The sequence below is a fragment of the Myotis brandtii genome, unplaced genomic scaffold (assembly GCF_000412655.1).
Source record: "Myotis brandtii unplaced genomic scaffold, ASM41265v1 scaffold469, whole genome shotgun sequence".
Taxonomy (NCBI): Eukaryota; Metazoa; Chordata; class Mammalia; order Chiroptera; family Vespertilionidae; genus Myotis; species Myotis brandtii.
Window position 1 is genome coordinate 1,283,336 of NW_005367911.1, and position 15,379 is coordinate 1,298,714.

The 15,379-nt window shown below is 52.5% G+C and overlaps 1 protein-coding gene across 1 annotated transcript in view; it reads right to left on the bottom strand.

The window, feature by feature from the left end:
* Positions 1-15,308, bottom strand: part of TTC25 (tetratricopeptide repeat domain 25) — a 21,371-nt gene extending 6,063 nt beyond the window's left edge. The window contains exons 1-10 of the mRNA XM_005875756.2: positions 15,095-15,308; positions 14,227-14,358; positions 13,576-13,726; positions 12,824-12,885; positions 12,356-12,521; positions 10,592-10,816; positions 10,220-10,427; positions 4,952-5,038; positions 2,889-3,085; positions 39-139 (exon numbers count right to left, since the gene is read on the bottom strand). Of these exons, the coding sequence (XP_005875818.1) occupies positions 39-139; positions 2,889-3,085; positions 4,952-5,038; positions 10,220-10,427; positions 10,592-10,816; positions 12,356-12,521; positions 12,824-12,885; positions 13,576-13,726; positions 14,227-14,358; positions 15,095-15,208 (1,443 nt within the window). The 5' untranslated portion in view covers positions 15,209-15,308. The remainder of the gene's footprint in view (positions 1-38; positions 140-2,888; positions 3,086-4,951; positions 5,039-10,219; positions 10,428-10,591; positions 10,817-12,355; positions 12,522-12,823; positions 12,886-13,575; positions 13,727-14,226; positions 14,359-15,094) is intronic.
* Positions 15,309-15,379: the final 71 nt, after the last annotated feature.

The window sequence follows — 15,379 nt, forward strand, 5'->3', positions numbered from 1 at the left end:
GCCCAGGCGCCCGCCCCGCCCGGTGGGGAGAGGCTCACGCTGATGATGGCGTGCTGCGCCTCGTTGTTGTGGACCAGCTTCGCTCTCTCCAGGGCCTTCTCGAAGTTGTTCACGGCCGACTCGAAGTTTCTCAGCTTCACTGGAGCACAGGGGAGGAACAGCACAGGTGGGTGGTGACATTGGTGCTGCCGGATGCGCGGGGGGGGGCCGCAGGAGCTGGAAGCTTGTGTGAGCTGGAGGCAGCCCCAGAGCTGCCCGGGGCCACCCTTCCCCTGGCTTTCTGGGGCCATCTCCCCTCTAAGGACAGGACCTGGGAACCTGAGCCATGGGTCTCAGGCCATTCGAAGGGGTCAGTGAGGGAAGGGGGCCTGTGCCCACATCATGTGTCTCCAGTACAGGGGCCAACAACTCCATCCTGACCCATCGTCCGATGGTTCCAAAAAGGAAATCTATATTTTAAAATATTCACTCCATTTTGTAAAGAACTTTGCAGATCCCGGCCAGTGTGGCTCAGTGGTTGAGCCTCAACCTATGAACCAAGAGGTCATAGTTCAATCCCGGTCAGGGCACATGCCCAGGTTGTGGGCTTGATCTCTAGTAGGGGACGTGCAGGAGGCAGCCGATCAATGATTCTCTCTCATCATTGATGTTTCTATCTCTTTCTCCCTCTCCCTTGCTCTCTGAAATCAATTTTTAAAAAAATTTTTAAAAAAGGATGGAGATCTATACCTACATTTGTGTTGAGCCATAAATAGGTTTTTCCAAGGCCTGCAACTTTCTCATCACTGTTAGAGACACTTACGAGAAGTTAATGAGAGGGCAGGAAGGACGAGATTAGTATTTACTGAGTGTCCTCCGTGCTTGCATGCTTACGTATTACTTTATTCTTTACGCCAGCCCTACAGGTGGATATCATAATTATCCCTATTTACAGGGGACGGAACTGAGGCACAGAGTGGCACCTGCCCGAGCCCTGCCCCCTAGGCTGTGCTGCGTTTGGGGAAACTGAGACCAGCAGGGGGTGGCCTGGTTCTGCAGAGACCCTCGGGGCCCAACAAGTCCTCAAGAGTGGACTCAGGATGACGTCCAGCCTGAGGGGTACATCCCGCTGCCCCTTCAGCTTACACAATGCCCTCCTAAGAACAGGAAATAGCTCTAGGAAGAGCCACAGCAATCATGTCTGCAATTTAGATTTAAGCAGGGGTCCTCAAACTTTTTAAACAGGGGGCCAGTTCACTGTCCCTCAGACCGTTGGAGGGCCGGACTATAGTTTAAAAAAAAACTATGAACAAATTCCTATGCACACTGCACATATCTTATTTTGAAGTAAAAAAACAAAACGGGAACAAATACAATATTTGTATTTGCATGTGGCCCGCGGGCCGTAGTTTGAGGACCCCTGATTTAAAGCTTTCAGTGCTTTTCTCTATGCTTTTAGGAAAGAATCTATGATTTGTAACAAGGCCCATGAGGCCCTGTGGATCTGGCCGCTCATCAGCCTCCTTCCTCCAAGGCTCCCTGGCCCCGGGAGCTCCCATGTACATGCATCTCCTCCGGCTTATAGGACCAGCACAGCTTCTGTCCACTTCCTCCACGCTGCTCCTTTGGTGAACTGCTCTGTCCTCAGCTCTTACAGTAGCTGGTGCCTCTCATCCTTCAAGTGTCTGCTTAAAAGTTAACCTCCTCAGACAGGAGGGCAGGGAATTGTTAACGGTTTTGCTCCCTACTGTACACCGAGAAGGCACCAAGTACGTTTTTGCAGCATGAATAAGTGAATGATTATGCCCCCCGGTCATAGCACTGGCCACATATCCTCCCTCGCCGAGGTCAGCTATGTACCTGGGGCAGGAGCAGCTTAGCACAGCTTCGCAAAGCCTGAGCTGTGGAGTCAGACAGAACTGGGTTCTAGTCCCAGCTCCATCGCCTGTTAGTTTGTGACCTGGAGCTATTTCTTTTTTAATATTGTATTAAGAAATACTAGAGGCCCAGTGGCTCAGGGCTTCTGGCTGAGTGGTGCTCCCCCTGGGGGAGCACACTGACTGCCAGGGGGCAGCTCCCGCATTGAGCGTCTGCCCCCTGGTGGTCAGTGTGCGTCATAGCGACCGGTCGTTTACTGTTCGGTCGATTTGCATATTAGCCTTTTATTATATAGGATTTCAAATGTACACCAGGGTAAAAGGAGGAGTATAAGGAACCTCCATCACGCATCACTCAGCGTCAACAATTATCAAAATATTGCCAGTCTTGTTTCATGTTTCTCCATGCCCCTTCCCCTTGCTGGTTTTTTAAAAACAATTTCACTGAGATGTGATTCACGTATCATAAAATGCACCCATGTCTAAATATACAGTTCAATGATTTGTAGTAAATTTATAGAGTTGTGCAATGATCACCACAACCCAGTTTTAAAACGTTTCCATTGCTCCAAAAAGTTCCCTCATGTGACCTGGCGCAATCTGCTGAAACAGTGCCTCAGTTTCCCCATCTATAAAGTGAGGACAATGGTGCCTACATCACTGGCTTGCACGGTGATTCCATGCAAGAATGCAGATGTAAAGAGCGCCAAGCAACACCAGGTGGCGCTGTTTTGATGAGGACACAGTGCTGTGCTGGTCTGCAGCTGAGCTCCAGGGCAGGGCAGCTATCAGGACGCCTAAGCCCTAACTGAACTTAGCCCACAGTAGGCACTAACCCTGGTCAAAAGGGAGGGGTTGGTCCCCACTCTCAGAATCAGAATTCGTCTGGGCAGGGGCACACTGGGATGTGAGGTTTGGCCCACAGGTTAGGGGCACACTGGGATGTGAAGTTTGGCCCTCAGGACTCCCAGCCCAGGCCTGCAGCTCGGCCTGAGTGCCGGGGAAGGTAGGGTGTCCTCTCCGAGCCCATACCTTGTGCCTGTGCCACCAGAACACTAGCGTTCAGCTGCCACTCGATGTCCCCCTCTTCCTCAGCGCACTGCTGGGACTTCTCGCCGTAATTCTGGGCCTGCTCGGCCTGGTCCAGCTCCAAGTAGCAGCGGCCAATCTCATGGAACAACCAGGTCTTCTCCAGAGTGGTTTTCGCCAGAGGGATCTTCTCCTCCCACCTGGGGAGGAAGAACCAGGTCAGCTCCTTCCACTCTAGCCCTGCCCTTGGCCACAGGATGAGAACTGCCCTCCCACCGCCCGTTCTTTTCCATAAGGAGTGGTGCTAATAAGCAGCAGCATTTTTTAAAGCTTCCAACACTATTTTGGCACATCTATGGGATCAAATTTGATCCAACAGTTACAAATAATGCTTACAAAATATCATTTGAAATAACATAAAAATAATGGTTAAGAATATTCTTGCCCGGCTGGCGTGGCTCAGTGTTTGAGTGTGGACCTACGAACCAGGAGGTCACAGTTCAATTCCCAGTCAGGGCACATGCCAGGGTTTCGGGCTCGAGCCCCAGTGTGAGGTGTGCAGGAGGCAACTGATCAATGATTCTCATCACTGATGTTTCTGTCTCTCTCTCCCTCTACCTTCCTCTGAAATCAATAACAAATATATATTTTTTTAAAAAAAATTCTTAAGTACATATAAGAAAAAATTCAACACAGAAAAAAACAAACAAAATAAATTTTAAAAAAGTTAAGAGGAGGATTAGCAGCCCTAGCTGGGTAGCTCAGTTGGTTAGCGCGTTGTTCCAATATGCCAAGTTTGTGGGTTCGATTCCCATTCAGGGCACATACAAGAATCAACCAATGACTGCATAAAAAGTCAGACATCCCCCAAGGGCTCCCGGACTGCGGGAGGGCGCAGGCTGAGCTGAGAGAACCCCGCCCCCCCCCCCCCCCCCCACCAATGACTGCATAAATAAGTGGAACAAAAAAAATGATGTTTCTCTCCCTTCCTTTCTCTCTCTCTCTCAAATCAATAAAATAAAGAGTAGGATTAGGATTAGATTTAGTACTTGTCTTTGGGTGGTGGGACTGGATAATTTTTTTTCTACTTTTCTGTATTTTCAAAATTAATATTTTAATAATAACCACATACTTACTATAACACTTTTTATTATAAAAATATGTAAGTGAACGCTTATACTCCTCTGTCTTTTGGCACATAGACATCGGGGCCATTCAGGAAGCCAAATGACGTGTAGCAGAGGTGAACATGTCTATTTCAATCAAGCGACTAGGGCCTGAAGGACATTTCTCTCTGCGCTAAGTGAGTGGGCTCACTCAGCCCAGGCTGGTCTCCAGGTCAGGCCCTCCCCCTAAGTTTCCCTGGGGCTGAGTCACCCCACTGGTGTAAGTCACTAGCCCCCAAGGTGGACATCAGAAGTCCAGCAGTTGGGCCACCTGGAGAGTTCAGACTCTGTTCCCGTGAGTCACAGAATAGTGTCAGAAGAGGTGCCGGACTCAACTGGCCCATGATAAGGATCAGGTGGAGTGCTCATTAAAAACAGATCCCTGAGCCCTAGCTGGTTTGGCTCAGTGGATAGAGCATTGGCCTGTAGACTGAAGGGTCCTGGGTTTGATGCTGGTGTCCGGGTTATGGGCTTGATCCCCAGTAGGTGGCGTGCAGGAGGCAGCCGATCAATGATTCTCTCTCATCATTGATGTTTCTCTCCCTCTCCCTTCCTCTCTGAAATCAATATATATATATATAAAACTTTATAAAAAACAAACAAACAGATCTCTGAGCTCCAAAACTGAACCTGTAATTCACACCCCTAAAAAATACTCGAGGTGATTCTTGTCACTGGGACATTCTGAGAAAATGCTGATTCTAGTCTATTCATTAATTTAATGGATGAGCCCCTGCATTTACAAAGTGGCTTTGCTGAGGCCGCCTAGCAGAGGCAGGGGCCAATCTCAGGTCTTCTGATGCCTCCTTTCCTGGCATCCTGGCTCCAGGCTGGGAGTCTGGTGTGAGGGTGGGAGGTCCTGGCCCCGAGGTGGGGAAGGGGCAGTCCTTGGTCACTCACGTGTCGATGGCTTGCTGGAATTTCCCAACTCTGGCAAAAACCCTGCCAATGTTGTCAAGGGCTCTCGACTTGGCATCAGGAAGGTCACTGTGGGGAAGAATCATGATAAGTTGTTCACTAGCCATCGGGCATTCGAGGCACGATGGAAACAGAAAGGAAGTCGGAGTGTACAGGGGCCCTGGCCTCAGGGACATGAGCGTCCAGTTTAAGGGACACGCCCAGGCTGGCAGGGCTGGCACGCATGGGGCCTCTCATACCCTGTAGCTAAGAATGAACATTATCGGGACCTTTCTGGGCGGCCACCGGTCACCAGCTAGCAAAGATGTCCCTTTGATCTAGCAATTCCTCTTTCGGAACTTAGCTCAAGAAGATAATGTAGCAAAAACACTCATTAAGGCGCTGTTTACAGTAATAAACACTGGAGCCCTAGCTGGTTTGGCTTAGTGGATAGAGTGTCGGCCTATGGACGGAAAGGTCCCAGGTTCGATTCCGGTCAAGGGCACATGCCTGGGTTGCGGGCTCCATCACCAATAGGGGGCGTGCAGAGGCAGACAATCAGTGATTCTCTCTCATCACTGATGTTTCTATCTCTCTCTCCCTTCCTCTCTGAAATCAATGAAAATATATTTAATAATAATAATAATAAACATGGGAAACAGTCTGAATGTTATCAGTGGCTTAACACTGGGAATTTCTGTGTATGAAAAAATCATCCCTGATATAGCAAGTTAAAAAGTCAGATTGTAGGAGTATATGCTATGTCTACCGCCCCCTCCTGGTTAAAAATAAATATGCAGAGCTGAAGCGTGATGCTGTGCTCCTGGCGTTGGCACTGGAGGAAGGGGCCACGAGCCAAGGAGTGCCATGAATGCAGCTCTCGACGCTGGAAGAGCAAGGAGCCGGGTTCGCCCTCAGCCTCTGGAGGGAGGGAGGCCCCACCACACCTTGATCTTTGCCCACACTGCCATCAGACTTATAACCCCCAGAACTGTCAGAGAAGAAAACGGTTGTTTTAAACCACCAAAAAACAACTAACTAAACAAAAAGTGGGCCTTTCTTAAAAAAGTAGAGAGAATATAAGTCTATTAGCAATAATTACCCAAGGGAAATGAGAGCAGGAGGGAAACTTTGAATGGATCCGTAGTATTTAAATTTTTACAGTATTCATGTGTCATCAGGAAAGAGTAAGACAGTTCCATAAAGAAAAAGACAACTGCACCACCTACATTGATTGTTTACCGTTACCATAGAAACATTCTCATCTCTGTTCAAAACTGCCTCCTTCCTAACAAGTAAAACAGGAAAACCCTCCCCAGGTCCCAGATCCCTCTCACTCTCTCCCTTCCCACTTCCTCCTCAAGCCCCTGCAACCCGCTTGGCTTCCATGTCTTCCATGAAGCTCTCCTCCTCGGACCCAGTCTCCCCACCATGGCCAGCCCGCCTTTCTCAAATGCAAACCTGGGTCCTGGTCAGTTGGTGCGAGCACCCTCCTGATACGCCAAGGTTGCGGGGTCAATCCCGGGTCAGGGTACATGCAAGAATCAACCCATGAATGCATAAATAAGTAGGACAACAAAACAATGTTTCTCTCTCTCCCTCACTTCCTCACTGTCTAAAATCAATAAATAAAGACATTCCTCTACCCACAGAGGTACTCACACATATCTGAGGAGTTCCACTGCAGCACTTTTGTGATGGCCTAAGTGCCCACAGAGATGTAGTTCCACAAATGACTGTGCGAGCTGGAATACCATTCAAAGAATTACACCCTTCCCAAGACACATTCTTTTTTTTAAAAAAAAATACAGAGGTGAGTTGCTTTGTTAAAAGAAAATCCTATGTAATGCATAGACATACATAAATATGTAGGTAAATACATTAAAAAGAGGCCAGAAGGAAACATCTCAATTTGTTCCCAGTGAAGTGAGGAATGTGAGGTGTTGGGGGAGAGGAGAGGAGGGAGGGAGGGAGAAGGCGGTCAGGGTCTGCTCTCAGCACCACATTGTTCTGCATCAAGAGCAACACTGCAGTCTGGTGTAAAATCAAACTCATGGTCCCTCTGTACCTTCAGGCTAGGGTCCTTCCTCCTCATTGTGGCATCCGGACCTCCCACTCCCACAGGTCCTGGCCCCAGCCCTGCACACTACCCGCAGTTCCCCAAATCCTCCAACCTGCCAGGTCCCTCTGTCTGGGGTGCCCTTCTCCCTCCTTCTCGTCTCCTCTTGCTGACACCCCTGTCCTCTCTGAGGCCTCCTTGGCTCCCAGCAGGGCTGCCACCTGCCTCTCTCCTTGGGATCTTGGCCACACTTTGCACCCGCTGCTCTCACAGCACCTCTGAGGTCAGCCTCCCCTTCTAAAGTGGGTGTTCTGTTGTGTGATGAATGAATGAATGAGTTGTAATAAATCAATGTATTCATAACAATCCTATATAATAAAAGGCTAATATGCAAATCGACCTAACAGAACGACCGGTCGCTATGACATGTACTTACCACCAGGGGACGCCACTCAGCCAGAAACTGGGCTCATGGCTGGCGAGTGCTGCGGCGGTGGCAGGAGCCTCTCCTGCCTCCATGGAAGTCAGACATCCCCCAAGGGCTCCCGGACTGCGGGAGGGCGCAGGCTGAGCTGAGAGAACCCCGCCCCCCCCCCCCCCCCCCCCCCCGCATGATTTTCATGCACGGGGCCTTTAGTAATATATAATACACTAACAATAATAGTAATGAGAAAGCATTCAATCAAATCATCTATAGATATTGGAAGAAGAAATGAGGGCTGGGGTCACTAAGAAGCTATGTAGGCAAGTTGGGATTTGAGCTGCACCTGAAAGAATGATGGACTTTGGGGGCAGAGAGGGAGGGGCATGGCTGATTAGAGTGAGGGAGCACCTGGGGCACACTGAGCTCATGGCCTTTGCGGATGTTAAAAAGGAACTTTGTTTAAGGAACACCCTGTTTATGCAGCCACTTAGCATACACTTCCTGCCCGCCCATTTGTGGCAGGTGCTGGGAAGAGACAGGGAATGTAAGACAGTCCCAGCCCAGAGTCGCATGGGGCAGACAGGGGACACGGGAGTGTGGAGAGCGCAGAGGAGGGGTTTCTAAGTCACCCCTGGGGCGCATGGAAGGCTTTCCAGGAGGAAGACTCTTGTTTACATGGTGAAGAAGGGGTGGGAGGGCGTGGATGAAGAAAGGGCTGGCAGCGGAGGAGGTCCTGCGTAGGGACTGGCAGGAGGAAGGCTCAAGGTGTGGGCTGGGGAGAGCTGGGTCAGGAGAGACCAGGACAAGCCAGGTAAGGAAGGGCAGCAGAACCGGGCACTTGAACTTGATCTGATTATTGGGTTTGTTTTGCACAGAAGGAAGGACCAGCTGGGCAGCAGGAAATCCAGGTCAGAGGAAACAGGCAAGAAGCAAGGAGGATCCGGACTGAGCCGTGGAGGGAAACAGAAGGAAAGAGGCAGCGTGGACAGGGCCTGGGCCGCTGAGCGTGAGCAGGGACGGGTCTGGAGAGCAGCCTCGGCTCCTTCTTGGAAACTGAGTGGCCAAAGGTGACATCGTCACGGATAGGGAGCCCTGGAGCACGGGGTTTGGGGGGATCAGAAGGGTTCCCGTTGGGGCATGTTATTTGGGGTTCCTGTGGAAATGCCTTGGAATCCGATGGCTGTGCAGGTCTGGGGCTTGGGAGGGAGTCCGGCCAGAAGCAGAGATTGTGTATGTCTTTAGGGCCTGGGATAGGGTTGGGTCCAAATGGCTTACTGTCAATACATATCATTTCATTCTCACAATCCCTGTGAGTTGGTATTATTAGGCCTTCAGTAGAGATGAGGAAACTGAGGTGAGCAGCTTAATCAAATCCACACAGCCTCTGAGTGCCAGAGCCAGGGTCAAAGTCAGGTATGTCTCCAAAGCTGCGCCCCCCCCCCCCCCCCCCCCCACACACACTTCTGTGATACTCCTACTCTCCTACTCCGCGGCGCAGGCAGGTGAGAATGAACTGGGAATGGACGGCATGCAGGCTCCAGCCAATGAGGAGGAGAGGGCAGGAGGCGGAATGAATGTTCAGGAAGTCCAGTTTGACCCACATGGAGGACTGACATCAGAGGGCCTTGAGTACCAAGCAAAGGTGTTTGGTTTCTATCTGAGGCCAACGACGGACCAAGGCCTGTTTGTCAGCAAGGGAAGGAGGGTTGAGAGATGAGAAGCAGAGTCGCTGGAGGTGATGTGTGGGAGCAGCTGGAGGCAGGGAGAGCCGAGGGCCAACCTGTGCGTAGAAACAGGATGACGGGAGGCGGAAAGGGACTCAGAACTGTGGGAGGAGAAAGCCACCAATGACGCCAAAGGTTCAAACCAGGTGCCCTGAAAGCCATGGTACCCCTGAGGGGCCACCAGGTGTGAAGAGCTGAAGAGCTGGTTACTGTCACTGTGGCTCCACAGCCCTGTCTTGAGGTCTCCGTGTGTGCTCTGCACCCGGCCCTCCCTCCCACCCTCTCAGGTGGGGCTATTGCTACGTCCACCTGAGGCTGAGAGAGGTTAGGTGCCTTGCCCAAGGTCCCACAGCTGGGAGACACAATTCCGAAGCTCGGGTCGGCCGGACTCCAGAGCCGGGGCACTTGGTCAGCCCCATGGTCTGCGAGGCCCTGGTTGGCTCTGATTCCTGCCCCCTTGGTTCAGCCTCCTCTGGCCCACTCTTCCCCTGGCAATACCCTGTGCTCTCCGGCCTCAAGCGTCCTCCCACCTGCCTCGGTGCCTCCTCACAGGCTCCCTGAAGTGCTCCTGAAATATACGGCTCCTAACAGGGTCCTGGGCTTTCCTTCCTCACACTTGTCACCATGGTGACTTGTTAGCGATGTCCCTCCCCTTTCACACCTCCCCTTTCACTCCCCTTGTGTCTGGGCTTTGCTGTGTTCCCGGTGCTAGCAGCCTCTGCATGCCTGGGGTGGAGGCATGCGTGCTGACATGGTGTCAAAATGAAAACACCCCAAAGAGCCAGACCACTGGGAGCTTTTTCGAGTTGTGGGCCAGTGCCCTCCCCTTTGTGGCGAAAAGCCAACAGTCTCCTTCAGCCCCTGACCCTCAGTGCTGGGCAGGTGGCTCCTCCCTCCACGGGCTCTCCCCCCTCGCCCGCCCCCCCTCCCCAGACAAGCAGGGCAGGAGATGGGAGTTCAGCCACCAGCAGCCCTGGCAAGAGGCCCAGCTACACAGGCCCAGCCCAGCTCCTCTACGGGCCCCTGCCCTCGGCCCCTGGTCTCCGGCCTCCCCAGGCACTCACTATTCCTTGGCGATCTCCAGGTCTCTTCTGTGGCTCTGCAGGGCTGCTACCATCTGCCCCAGCTCGATCTGGGCATTCCCTATGCAGCTGTACAAGTTCCCAAGCAGCTCATCCTTGTTGGGCACCTCTTCTTTGTTCCATTCCAGCACCTTCTTCAGCACTTTCTCGGCTTTCTGGAGGCTCCCTTCTGCACTGCCGCTGGTCAGCACTGGGAAGCGACAGAGGGATGTGGAGGCGGGACATCTTGGTGGCTGAGGGGAGAACCCACCTCCCCCCACGCCGCCCACAGCCCACGGAAGCCAGGGGCGCAGGCTGCTCTGTTGCTCCCTTCCCACCTGACACAGTCCCCGTCCCTCTGAGAACATCACCCACGCATGTCAATGTCCTCCAGGCTCTTGAGGATGTATCGGGCCGTCTGCGAGGGCCGGCGTTTGCGGTTCCGCAGCCATTTCTCTTGCATCAGCTTCCGGTCACGCTCCCTGGCGTAGATGGGCTTTTGTTGCCTCCAGAAGTTACTGCGGGAGTCCAGGTAGTTGATGCCCGTCATGATGAGGTCCTCCACGGTCTGGCCGTGCTTGATGGTGCCTTTGATCAGGTCTGAGGGGGAGGGTGTGAGGAGAACCAACCAGAACAGGCACCTAAGGGAGTCGCCTCCTCTTGGCTCTGGGTCCCTGCTTCAGGGCCCTGTGGGGGGCTCTGCCTGGAGTTGCAGAAACAGTGAGCAAAGCCAGAGCAGAGGGTGGCAGAGGGGGTCCATCTGGGCCCAGATGAGGCCAGAGCCCTTCCCTCGCCGGCTTTCCCACGGTATAGCGCTGAGGGCATAGGCCCCTTATGGCAAGATATACTTTCATGAGGAACTAACAGAAGGGGCGGCCGATGGATAGCCCCTGGCCTTCCGGGCTCCCCCATTCCAAGCAGAGGTTGTCTAAATGCACAGCCTGGCCCAGGGTGCCAGCGCCACATGACTCCCCAGGTGCGAAGTGGGCCGGCGCCAGCTGGGAGCTGGGGGGTGTGCCCAGGTCCTGCCCGCCGCCTGAGCAGAGGTTAGAGCTGGTGGCAAAGCTGCAAGGCCAACTGGAGTAGTCAGCCCCACCCCTCCCTCCACAGAAGCTCCTCTGGGGAGGGAAGCATTGGAGATGAGCCAACAGTGACGCCCTGTGACAGACCTGCAAGGATCCTGCAGCGGCCTTGGAGTCAGCTCTGGAGAAAAGCCATTGATTCAAGGCTGATCCCTGCGCAGGCTCATCAGCCAATGGCCAGACTCCCACCCCGCATGTTTAAGTGAGGCATTCATTTCAAGGCTCCGTCCTATGTCCTGTTGCTGCCAGCACAGCGTGTTTGGAAGATCGGTGGACCAGAGGTGAGGAGGCTGGGCTCTGGCAGCAACTCCACCATTAACTTGCTTGTCAACCTGAACAAGTTAGTCCCCATTCAGGGTCTCTCTTTCCTTATCTCTAAAAGGAAGGGTTGGCCCGGCCGGCATGGCTCAGTGGTTGAGTGGCGACCCATGAACCAGGAGGTCATGGCTCGATTCCCAGCCAGGGCACATGCCTGGGTGGTGGGCTTGATCCCCAGTGGAGGTGTGCAGGAGGCAGCCGGTCAATGATTCTTTCTCATCATTGATGTTTCTCTCTCTCTCTCTCTCTCCCTCTCCCTTCCTCTCTGAAATCAATAAACATACATTTAAAAATAAATAAAAGGAAGGGCTGTACCAGATGAGGTGTGGGGCATTCTAGTATTAGCGTCCTCAGATTCCCCTTCTAGCACCTCCCCGCTGGAATTCTTTGGCCTTTGTCCTTACTGAAGGCCAAGGGGACACCCCCTTCAGGGACACGGTGGTAGAGGAACCCAAACCTTCGGAGTCCCCTCCCAGGGTAGCACAGTGCTCGAGAGCACTGGTTCTGAAACTGAATTTCCTGGATCCGAATCTGAAAGCTCTGCAACTGCTGACCTAGGCATGACCTTAGGTGACTTAACCTTGCTGCGCCTCAGTTTCCCCATCTGTAAAATGAGCGTAAAACCTGTCCATAGGAACAGGTTGGCTAATAGGAGAGATTCTGCCTCTGCCTCGCGCATTCAGCATCCACTCCAGATCCCCTTCGCCTCGTTCCCTGTTGCAAACAAAGGGCCTGAGACCTTCATCCAGGAGGAGCTTCTCCAGATACTCCTTATCCACATAGAGCTCGCCTAGCAGCTGGCGGACAGTCTTCTCGCTCTTGACCGAGCCCCTCCGCTTGGACTCTGCCTTGGGGTAGTATGAGACCTGCCTCACGGGATGCGGCTTCTGCAGGGCTTTCATACTCTGGGAAGAGAGAGCAGCACCCGACAGAGCCTCAGCAAGGCGCACAGAGAACCCAGGGGCCCAGAATCTGGGATCCCAAACTCTTCCTCCGGGACCTCCCAGGGGACCGAAACCCATGGAGTGTTTCTGCCCCAGGGGTAGCTGGACGATCAGGACCCCCGTGGGGCTGGGGCAGACTCCCATGGCTGCCTGTGACGGGTAGGAGCTAGTTCCCCGGCAACAGGGCCGCTAAGACTTGTGTGCCTCAGGTACGCGTGGCCTCTTCCCTGGAAGGATTGTAGCATCAGAACCGGGGCCCTTACCTCAGCCTGCTTGCTTAAGAAGGAGAGGTCTCCTTTGTTCTCCAGCTTAATTGAAGAAGGAGCTGCAAGGACAGAAGCTGGGGCTCAGGTCGACCAGACCCCCAGCATGACCTGTCCCATATTTCCATGTGGAAATGGCTGCCTCGGGCAGGGGGGTGGGGGATGTTGTGGCAAAGCTGGCTCTGAGCCAGCCTGGCAGGCAAATGGTGCATGGTGTTTCGTGTAATACTCTTGTAGGAGGCTAGGCAGCCCCTGCTAGCCCAGGGCCATGGCAGCCAGATTCCCAAACAAATGGATTCCCATGCCATGCATTTCCACACCCTGCCATCCACACTGGCAAGCTCTCACTCTCCTTCCCTCTCCCCCAACACAAGGCCAGCTCTTGGTGCACAGGTGGTAAGGGAAGAAGCCAGAGACTAGGGAAGACTAGACTCGGGACTCCATGCAACCCTACGATACCAGGCCCAAAACAGGCATGTTCATCTGACTTGAGGGAAACAGCCCTTCTTATCTGGCATTGAGGATAACCAGACACTGCAGTGCTCAGTATAGTGGATCGGGGATTGGTCCTCCCAGTGAACGGTTCATGGAACGGTTCCTAATCTTCAACAAAATCAGCAGCAGCCAAATCCAAGCATGGGACTCCCTGTAGGCCTCCTGGTGGTCACCCCCTAAGGCCCTCAGGCCTTCCTCCAAACCTAAGAACTCTAAGAGACTTCCTGGAAAAGGGCCCAGGTCCCACAGCCACTCACTTCCCACTGAGTTATTGATGGCTTCTTGGGCTTTCTGAATTCCAACTTTGAATTCCCGATCAGGCCGTAGCTTATAGCCTCGATGATAGAACACCAAGGCAAACTCAAAGTCTCCCATGGTGTACAGGGTCTCCGCCTTTTGTAAAATGCCCTGAAATGAGAGGAAGTCAAATCAAGGTGGACAGACAAGGCATCACAGAATTCGGGTGTGGTGGAACAGGAGGGGCTTGGGTTGGGGTCAAGGTTGGGATACCGAGGCAGGGAGCTAGACAAGTGACCTATCAAGAAAGAGAAAATGGCATCAGACTCTAGGCCAGTGATGGCGAACCTATGACACGCGTGTCAGAGGTGACACGCGAACTCATTTTTTTGGTTGATTTTTCTTTGTTAAATGGCATTTAAATATATAAAATAAATATCAAAAATATAAGTCTTTGTTTTACTATGGTTGCAAATATCAAAAAATTTCTATATGTGACACGGCACCAGAGTTAAGTTAGGGTTTTTCAAAATGCTGACACGCCGAGCTCAAAAGGTTTGCCATCACTGCTCTAGGCGGTCTGGCTGGTTCTCCTACCACTTCTAACCAGAGGGCGCTGCAGACAATGGCAGTGGTGAAAGCAAGTTGGAGTTCTCCAGCCTTACAGTCACCTTGCAGAAAGTCGGGTCACCCTGGAGTGAATCCTCAGCATCCTTCAGGGATTTCTCTAACTCTCCCATCTTCAGGTAGCACTTGGAGCGGGCAACCAGGCAGTTCTTGTCTCCATCCTGAAGGTGAAGAGCCTGAGAAAGGAACCACACAGGCTGACAGGTACCAGGCAGGGCAAGGTAGAAGCCGGATTGGTAACGACGGCCCAAATCAGGATGCCTGCTAGCCTAAAACAGCACTCAATCCCCTACGGGTGAGGTGGAGCAATCTATGCTAAGGTTATGTATGATACTGTTAGTTATTTACTAACTACCTTCCATAAGCAACTGAGACTTCACTTCTGCAAGAAGTCTCCCAGCCAATCACCCCGCTAGTGATGGGGAACTGGGCCTGCTCTGTAGAAGGAGGCCAATCAATCACGAAACATTTTATTTAAAAAGTAGAAGCCCGGCTGGCATGGCTCAGTGGTTGAGCTTCAACCTATGAACCAGGAGGTCACAGTTTGATTCCTGGTCAGGGCACATGCCTGAGGTTATGGGCTCGATCCTCAATAGGGGACGTGCTGGAGGTAGCCAATCAATGATTCTCTCTCATCATTGATGTTTCTCTCTCTCTCTCTCTCTCTCTCTCTCTCCCCTCTGTCTGAAATCAATACAAATATTATTTTTTTAAAAGTAGAAGAGGTCAGAGTAGTTATTGAGAATCAGGTGGAACGCAGGTGGGAATTGGTGGAAAACGGCTTAGCAGGGGCTTATCTGTCACTGTGTTGCATCCATCAGGAACAAGTGACTAGAAACGACAGTGTTATCCAGGCATCGTCGGGAATCCAGAGCGGTGATGGGCGATGGATAGGCTCAGAGCGCGACTCACGTTGCTGAAGCTGAGGGCAGCTTTAGAGAACTCCCCGCAGAGATAGAGCCGCTCGCCCTCAGCCATGTAGGAGGGAAAGGTGCTTCGCAAGATGTCAATTTCTTGGTCCGACATGATGACGGAATTCTGAATTCGGAAAAGCTGAACCCGAGAAAGGGAGAAAAGAAGGCGTAGAACCTCTGTTTGGCTTGTGGAAACCCCGTCTCTTAGCAACCGGGATACAGAGACCTACTTCCGGTCCCTCCCCCTGCTCCTGCGGGGCCTCAGGCCCGGGGCCGCCCCGGC